Source organism: Typopeltis vanoorti, chromosome 11 (genome assembly GCF_054136105.1).
Source record: "Typopeltis vanoorti isolate ZY-2024b chromosome 11, IOZ_Tvanoo_1.0, whole genome shotgun sequence".
NCBI classification, from domain to species: Eukaryota; Metazoa; Arthropoda; class Arachnida; order Uropygi; family Thelyphonidae; genus Typopeltis; species Typopeltis vanoorti.
Window position 1 is genome coordinate 82,830,461 of NC_143559.1, and position 9,826 is coordinate 82,840,286.

Here is a 9,826-nt window from a genome sequence, read left to right on the forward strand (position 1 = left end):
TCAAAAACTCCCTGGTCCTGATGACATATCACCAGTTGTGATGTATGCTCAGATTCTGGAATGTAGGAGGTGATCTGCCTTGGTCATCTATGTAGATTGGACAAGAAGAGTAATGCCTGGTGATCAGATTTATCTTTGGGTGCTGAAACAGTGATGTCATCTGGATGAGAGAGAAAGGTGGAAGCACAGGTGAGCATAAGATGCATCTAATACGTAAGCAAGGGACCAGAAGATAATGGCTTCCATTTGGATAAGAAGCAAGTTTTTTCCTTTTGACCTTTATGAAATCAGACTTAGATTTGCTGATGACTGTTAGATGCTTCAGCATAGGCCGAGTAAAAAGCTAGGGATCTTGATGCAAGCCACCTGAATTAAGCTGAATGTTTTTCTTCAACTGCTGAGGATACCTTCAAAAGATTGTATTCCTTGGACAAACTAGATCAAATGAAAGAGGAGGATACAAAGTTGGTGCAATGCAAGACAGCAGATGAATGCTTCGTGGTTTAGTGAACTAGAACTTTAAACTAGAAAGGTAAAAATAAAAGAGATTTTTGATTTGGCATCCTCTTACAAATATCGATCATAAAAATGCACAAATGCCACTTGTAGTGGAAGAAACTTCAAGTTGGATGTTGATCAGGCTATTTACAATTTAACAAGCTTAGAGGTAAAGTAGGAGAATGATGGAAAGATCATGAAAGATGCAAAAATTTTTAGCTATCCCAAATCTGAGAACAGTACTTTAAGTTTAGATTTGCAGCTGTACAGGTAAGAAGGGTAGCATCTTTAGTGAATTTTTTTCAGGAGGCTACAGATACGATGTATTTGCATCAAGTAATACTAGAAGTGTATATGTCATTCCTAGAATGCAAATCTTGTCTAGGGATCAAGATATTATCAAAGATAAAGGGAAGTGAAAGTGAGATCTTTCTTGCAAAAAAAAAAGGACAATTTTAAAAAAATCAAAATTGACAAGAGTTTCTTATTTTCCACTGGTGTCAAGAAGACATTATTCAGTGGAGCGGATGTCTATGTCAAAATCTCAATCAGTGTTTAAGGCAATAGGTATTGAAGCTCTTAAAGCTTGAAATGTTTGTGACTGAGGTCCGTCAAATGAAGATAAGGCATACAGTGAGTAGTCATGAGCAAAATGATGAATGTGATTTCAGATCAGTGAGAAAAGGCAATTTATGTACATGAGGAAGACAGTGAAAATACAGAACCCTGGGATACTCTGACGTCAGCAGAAAACTCAGAAGAGAGGAAGCCATCCACCATGATATTTAGTGAATGTAAATGTAGAATGGAAACTGGTCATTCACATACATACAGCAGAAGATAAAACTATATATATGGAGTTTTCCAAGTAGGCATCTATGCCTACTTGGAACCTGATCAAACATCCTAGTAATGCCAAGAGCAATATGACTAGTAGCAAGAAAAATTATTACATAAGAATTACTTTACCAGATGGAGCTGGTAAACCAACCAACCAATAAAGGAGACAGTGAAATTATTCAATGATTATTTTCTTAAAATGTTTCATCTTGGAAAAGTGATTACATCACTTTATACTATAGTTCCAAACCGTTTGCCTATTCTGTCATCAAGGTCAACACAATTTTCATTTATTATATGCCAGAGAAACCTAAAGGATTGAAAATGAATGAACTAGATGGTATTTTGACTTTCTTCTTAAGGAAATTAATAATAGTACCCTTGATTTGATCATTCTATTATATTCTTGCTGACAGAAGATCTGCTGGCCTGTGTGGCTGAGTGATAGCATCTGTGGCTTTGAATCCCATTGTGAACCGCATGTTGTTTAGCAGTGAAAGACCTCTCTTTCAATGTGAGTAAATGGTAAGTACATTATTATACCGAATTTATGGACTCAATGATTCTTTTGTGTTGCAAAACTAATAAAATTAAAATTGCATTCCACACTTTGACTTCATATCAAACAGGAGTGTATATATAAATTACATAAAAGAACTTTTAACAATGTATTAGTATAAACTATTGTATGCTGCTTTTTTAACAATTGACTTGCTTAACCTGAACCACGTACAGTTAAAAAATTAATAAATAAATATTAACAAAGTAAATTACATCAGCTCAATTCAGAAATTAATTACTTTTTTAGTCTTCTTATTAATACTTTTAATTAGTCCTACCACTTTAATATTATTGTAACCATTTACAAGCTTAGAATCCTTTTCACCAGGTAAGACTTTTTTTGTTGTTATTTAATATTGCTTGCATGAAATCTAGTTATTTGCACTTAGCTAGAGTGCTGTTGATGTGGAAATAGGAATTTATACAGACATGCTGGGGGGGGGGGGAATATATATATATATATATATATATATATATATATATATATATCCAGCTCTCCTGTTAACATTTCCATGCTCTTGTAAGCCTATCAAAACCAAAGTAGCCAACTGTCCATATAATCTTAAATATCTTAGTTTGTAGAGTAGTATGAACCTGAGTATGGCATTACTGCAGTTTGGTACTGGTACTCCAGGCAATCTGTAAGTTGCTGTTAGGGCCAGATTTTTTTTTTTTTTTTTTTTTAACCAAATGCTTGAAATCTTAAGGTTGTCATTTGTGTTTATATTTGGTTGTTTAAATAAAAGTTTCACATACCCCTTTTGATTTTCTTTCTACGTTCTGGTTAAATGTAAAAACTATGTGCCTTTTCAGTCAATCGTGGAATGTTTCCAGAGTATAATCAGAAAGATTCACTTTCATGGTGGATTAAATGGTTAGCATTTAAGCTACTCTTTTCTAATTTTCACTACACATCTAATTTATGTATAGAAGGTTGCAAGTATGTTTAATTTGGTGTACTCTGGATATGAATATGGGAGGAGGTTGAACAAATGTTTTAATTTTATAGAAATTTAAGGTGGGCTTGATATTTTATTAGTTTTTTTTCTTATTTCTATAATTTTTAATTTCTAATTTCTAGAATAAATTTTTGAACTGGGTTGGTGAATATTTTTTTTTTTTTTTTTTTTTAAATCACAAGAGGTCATGCTACATAGCTCTATTAACAGACAGTGTTAAAAATGCTTTTATGTAGTTATACAAGCAATAAAAGTAATGTAAAAGCAATTTTATAACAGTACTAGTATAAACTGCTCTGTCTTTTAAGCTGAATCTATAAATCTAGTATAAGTAGGTCATGAACTCTTTCATCTCCTAGCATGTAAGACCACTCAGCTAAGTAGTGGCTTGAGAAAAATATTTTATTTGGTCTCAAGAGTAGAGTTTATGAATTATTTAACCTCAACTCATCCACAGTAATAACATGCTGCAATAATCTACTCTTTCATGGGGTCTGTTATGATTAAAAAGAAAAAAGTACCAATGGAGTAGCAAGAAGATAAAATAAATTTGATATATCAAATTACAGAATTATGGACCAATTTACATTTCTTGAATAATAACTAAAGGTTTGGAAAGTTGGTTAGAATAAAATATGACAAAGGACTGGATGGATGGATCCCTGATTCTTTATGATAGCTAGCACATAGGATGGTTGTTTTAGTAATCCAGATATATTTCATAGCTGGATTACAGAAGCTGATAAAGTAAACAGATATATTGTGGTATTCATGAATTTTGTACAGTCACTTGACAGATTGTCACATGGTAAATTAATTTTTAAATCATATTCAAACAGGGATGAACAATAAAACAGTAAATACAAGACTGATAGAACGATATTGATGACCACTTGTATGGTCACTTGTATGTGGCCATACAAAGCTATGTACTTCATTCACTGCTATTCAATGTATATCTTGTGAAATACTGATAACAGCACTATATTTCAGAGAAATCTAAATTGCACATACCTCAATGATGCAAGGCCAAAAGGAGAGCAGAGACTGAGGTGCATATACACACCTCAATCTAGTCAAAAGAAAGAACAGATTACATTTTCCACTCTTCTAGGCATGTTCAACACCATGCTATGCTAATAAAAATAGGATATTTTAAGCCATTTCTTCTTCAACATGACTACCAGTCCATGTAAATTATACTTCCTAAGAAATTATATTCTTGTTCAATTCTTTATCTAAATAGAGGCAAACAAAGTTTGCAAGTGCAGTACTTTCACAACTAGACTACTTGTATAGCTGCCACCAAGTGGAAAATTTTATACCAGTCCATATAACACTATTGGATGCACTGGTCAAACACACATCCAATATTCCAGTTTGCCCCAAAGATGTTGTTATATTAGGTGTTTAGAGTGGGACTGTGTACTACAGACTATATACATAACTCCACATCATTTTATAAACTGTGTCACAATACAACCTACAGTATGGTATGTGCAATGCTGCACTGAAAAGAAATGAATATGTTCCATACACTGCCACAGTATAAGAAGCAATTCATAATCCAGAAGTATTGTGTATCAATTAGTGTTCATCCTCTAGACTTAAGAGATTCAAGGCCATGCTACGAGAATGGCTCCAGACCATTACACCTCTGCCTCTAAACTTCAAGTTCAGGATGATGCACTTGGATACAAGATATTCCTAAGCATCATTATATCTTCATTTGCACTTACCAGTTTAATCAGAAGATTACAGCAAAATTCATCGCTCCATATTACAGATTTCTGATGTACACACAAGTCACATTGTTGTTTATGCTACAGTAGAATGCTGTTAATGGTCTTGGCTGATATTTGGTTTTTTATACAGAATGTCCCTAAACTTATATATAAATTATTATTAACAACAAATTTCCATTGAATAGAATACAACAACCATCATACTGTGAACTGTAAACTCATTTACACTCCTAGATTCATAACACTCTCTTGCAGCATTCCACTAACCAACAGACTCCACTTAAATTTCCACTTCACCATGTTCTTACACTACATCCAGGATAGCTTCTTAATCTTCCCCATCCTCCACTCTATAAGGAAAGTTAACAGAAATGTCACTAATGCAATTCTCATTAGCAGGATAGGAAATGATATCCTCCTAATGTCTCATTAGGAGGATATGAAATGACATGGCAATGTAATATCAAATGATCATTTTGAAATTCAACAGATGTATCGTACTGGTAGAGCTTATAGTGAGAATGGGAGCAAGTGATCTTGGGATGATGATGAACAGGACACTGAACTGATAGTGGTTAGAATTACAGCCAAACAATTAGGCTATCAGGCCAGTATTTTATATCCATTAAATGATTACATTATCCATTTTGTCTATTTTAAATGAGGAAATCTGCATCTCTTCAACTGAAAATTATTTATCCCACAATGAGTTGCGACTCTCAGAAAGCTAAGAATGATCATTTTATTAAACAGAATTATATATTCTATTTAATATACAATTCTTTAACTCTCTTCCCTTCCCCCTGCATATAAATGGAAAGAAGCAAGCAAGAAACTTTTTTCAAGCCACTTTAGGCATTCAGCAATGCTTTCACACTGGGCAATGAAATTCACCCACCACCTAAAGACAATCACAAACAGCCATGCCCATGGTGGGAATCAAAATCACAGCCTGCTGGTTGGAAAGCAGGTAGGCTAACCACTTGGCCAACCAGGCTGGCATATACTATCAAGCTTTTTTTTTTTTTTTTTGTCATTCATTAGTGAAAATAAGTGGGTTTGTAAACAGAGGTTGATTGCATGCAACTTTAATTTTTAAACTATCTTCCTATCCAAATTTATCAACTATTTATAAATTTATAGTTTTGCAATAAAAGATAGAGATAATTATCTTAAAGAGATGCATGCACATTTATCATAATTTGTCAAAGTCAACTGTAACAACAATTAACATTTATAAACATATAAGAAATAACAGAAAAAATTTAAGATAATTTATTATTTAATATTTTAGTAAAATTTGAAAAAAAAAAATTTTAAAGGCATTTTTTCTCATTTAGGAAGCTAACATGACTAACAGAAGTACCCAAAAAATTTTTGATCCTAAATCAAGACCACAAAAATAAATAAGTAAATAAATTAAATAGTATTGTAAGTGGACATCAGATAATGTTTTCTTAATACCTAAATAGATAAGATTATGATAAAGGACATACTTGTCTATGAAGGATCATGAACATAGCTTATGTACACAGTAGCCAACAGGCTATGACAACTGCTAAAAGACTTACTGATCAGGGAAGCAGCATTTAACAATTCTAATCAACAAATATAAATGGAAGCAATTAATTTATTTTACAATGAAACCTGTGGAAAATTCATGACCAAACAAATAAACGTAATAACCACAGTAATAAGTTTCAATAAGTAAATATTTCATCCTAACATGCTATTCCTAAAGAATGGGAAATTGTCATACAAAATTGTGTAAAATAATTTTTTATATATGTTATCTTATTTTTAATGTAATCTATTTTTTTTCCTCCATATATATTTTAATTTAATTCTATAACATGCTACTGCATGCATATTGGGATTCCATTGTAATCATGCACCCAAACTGTATGGTATTCCTAATATTGTTTGAATTAACTGTACTGACAATGCCCTAACATACTTAGGATGAAATATTTACTTATTAAAACTTATTACTGTGGTTATTATGTGTGTTTGTTTAGTCAGAAGCAGTGAATGTTTTTTTTTTTTTTTTTATTATTCTGAAAATATTCATCCATGCTTAATAATAATTACATATCCTCCATCAGAAGTTACTTAAAGTCTTTTGGAAAGTAATCTAGCCTCCCTATAAGATAAATATTTATTTTTAATATATATCAAACCCACTTAAAACTGTCCAGAGCACAACAACTTCAGAATCCTGCAAAAAAGAATAATTTCAAAATCTCAGGCTTCTGTAATATTGATGTACTTGTGTACTACCTATTAATAAGCAACTGAGCTTCATTTTATCTGCTCAACTTCATTTATAAAATCATGCTAAATATCCTTATTTTATTATGTTTTCAATTCTGAATAATATTACTTTACATGCATTATATTACTTGCTATAAAGATAAAACCATTACATTATACAAATATCTTATATTCATACTAAACATGACCCTAAATCTATCACTGGACTCTACATCTGCATGTTGTGATGGCTTGGAGATAGTTGGGTAAAAACGATTTCCTGTGTAAGGAGTACTTTGACATTTATTCTTCAAGGTCTTTGTACAGGAAACTCATCCTACTCAAGGTCTTCCTATATAGGAAGACTTAAAGTCCACATGTAAATGTGCACACAGGTTGGCGCAATTGGTGAGGCAAAAGTCTTAAGGTACCACGTGTAAAAGGCGTCCATCTTTCTAAAGAGGATCGCTTTTTTTCCCCTACATTTTTTTTTAAATGCGATATCTACTTTAGCTACAAAATATCTAGCTCCTGTCTTGGGTACAACAAATTAAACTACTGCTGTTAATCTTAACATTCATAATCTAATCTTATGAATTTTGCAACTTTTATGTCACTGTGATTTGAGACATGATACTGCACACAGCTTAATGTACATATACTAACCTATAAGTTTTTTTTTTCCTTCTTTTTTCTATGTTGAGCTCATAAAAGAGCTGGAAGTATATGTGTATGTATAGACACAGCTCCAATGAATTTCGGTCCAGTTTTTCATTAAGCTAATAGTTGTAACATTATCACAATATGGAATCACATCGTTAAAATTAAACTTTGGATCTCTACTATGAATGAAGTTAAAAATTCTGATACAAAAAAATGCAAACACGTGTTATACCAATAACAGCACGATTCATTATAGTGTCTATTCTTAAATGGATAAACGAGTAAGACTGGTGACCGCTGTAAAAGTGCATCTTTTGTAACATTACCATATCCAAAATTAAGCTAGTAATAAATCTCTACAACCTGAAACATCGGTTACGGGACCGCACCAAAGAGAACAGAAGCTTAGAACCGTTTTCTTCAGCATGCAACATTTAGAAAACCTGTCTTAAGCTACAAGGTCACCACAATACAAAAGTTCACGAGTTCAAAACGAAATTAATAAAGTTTATTTATTCTAAATTAAACTCGCAGATTTATCAATAAGCTATTATTGGATATAACGTGTTACCTATTGGGAAAAAACTGCACATGCTGCTTATAACTGAAGACGAAGATAAGTAAGATGATGCAAAAATAGTATACGGAGCAATGAAAAAATTTTAAGCAACCGCATCTATCAATAAAATAACGACTACAATACTTGAATATGATATGTGGATGAAAATAGGTTTACAATCAGCATTTTAATCTCTCGTGATATGCTGATATCTTGAAATAGCAAGTTTAACCTGTACCATCCATTCACTTCACATTGCAATAAAAATTTTACCCACTTTAGAAATTTTATCTAGTAAATTAATGTAAACGCAAAATACATTTCTTACAACATTTCTATAACTATAACGTGTATTTGATGCTTCAAAGATGGCACACGTTATCCGATTCCACGTGATGCATTACATGCAGGTCTTAGCAACAAAAAAGTGTAACTTACGCGGCATGGGCTCCTCGTCATCGCTCAGGATGGCATCATCTTGATCACTTGTCACCGACGTCTGAGGCGCAGGCTGGGGCCGGCTATTCTGTCGTCGCTCTTCCCGCAACTTCGTAAAATAACCGACCGCAAAATCTACGATATCCGACGGCCTCTCCAGTAGCACACTTACGGTAAACTCGAGAAGCAAGTTGGTCAACTCCGGTGGCACATCAAACCTTGGCCGATTCATCTTCGCTTCTATTTATCACACAAAATTTCTCACACAAGATGAAATAAATAAAATTTCCTATCTTTACTCTTCACAATGGTTTAATAGGGACACAATCCGCGTGAGGAAACGTGATCAATAGAATGAACAACCAGCTCAGAGATTTACCATTGCTGTATACTTTACTACCATTTTTACATCTTGTTTCTCGCCTTCGTTCTCCTGATTCTTGCTGTTGACCACGCCTGTTACTCCTGACGTTCAAGCGCATGTGCAATGAGCCTGCAAGTATACAAACCATCTTTTTTTGCATGGAGCAATGATTCTAGCGCCACCTCGTTGGTAAAACTAGTAAACGCTCTCCTTCCAATTTAAAATAAACTGAGAAGGAAATGATAACAAAGCAGAAATGAGAAGACGACAAAATGATTAAATGTGTGTTTTTATTATACTCTTGTTGTTTCAAATTTATTATGATCACAAATTTAAGATACTTATACAAATTACAATTACCGCAAATAATTTGGTTTTAATAATAACTAAATGGATAATCTGGGAATGTTTCATTACCAGTTATTAGAATGAGTAAATGATTTATATCTTATCTATTCTTCATACTTCTTCATACTTAAACATATGGTCATTTAATTATACTGTAATTATTGTGTATTTTTAAAAGTATAACAGCAAACAAGTGCATAATACAACTGAAAAAAATAAATATGGTGATGTTAAGATATATTAAATACATAACAAAAGAATAATCAGTTTCTAAATTAAAAAAAAAAAAAACTTGAAGTATTGCTTCTGAATAGCCACAAGGCACTATAATTTAATAAAAATATTGATTCCATATATATACTAAGTAATTATAAAGTGTATTCATTGGTCTGAAAATTATCTGAACCAGAAATCATCTGATAAGATGAAATGCTAAATCATTCTGTGCTTGGAAGTAAGCAAATATAAATATAAGAAAATATTTCTATTGATGTGACTGCTTCACGATTCCGAGGTGCATTCTTGTGTTAATTTGCATTATAAAAGGAATGAATGTCAACTATTTCCAAGTTCAAAGGATGCACCAGTGTTGTAGTGG

At 32.5% G+C, this 9,826-nt stretch overlaps 1 protein-coding gene across 2 annotated transcripts in view; it reads right to left on the reverse strand.

The window, feature by feature from the left end:
- Pka-R2 (cAMP-dependent protein kinase type II regulatory subunit) overlaps positions 1 to 8,969 on the reverse strand; it is a 431,144-nt gene extending 422,175 nt beyond the window's left edge. The window contains exon 1 of one of the 2 annotated variants that reach the window (XM_090400102.1): positions 8,517 to 8,969. In XM_090400102.1, coding sequence (XP_090256228.1) covers positions 8,517 to 8,748 — 232 coding nt within the window. In that variant the 5' untranslated portion in view covers positions 8,749 to 8,969. The remainder of the gene's footprint in view (positions 1 to 8,516) is intronic. The other variant, XM_090400101.1, reaches the window with a different exon arrangement.
- Positions 8,970 to 9,826: the final 857 nt, after the last annotated feature.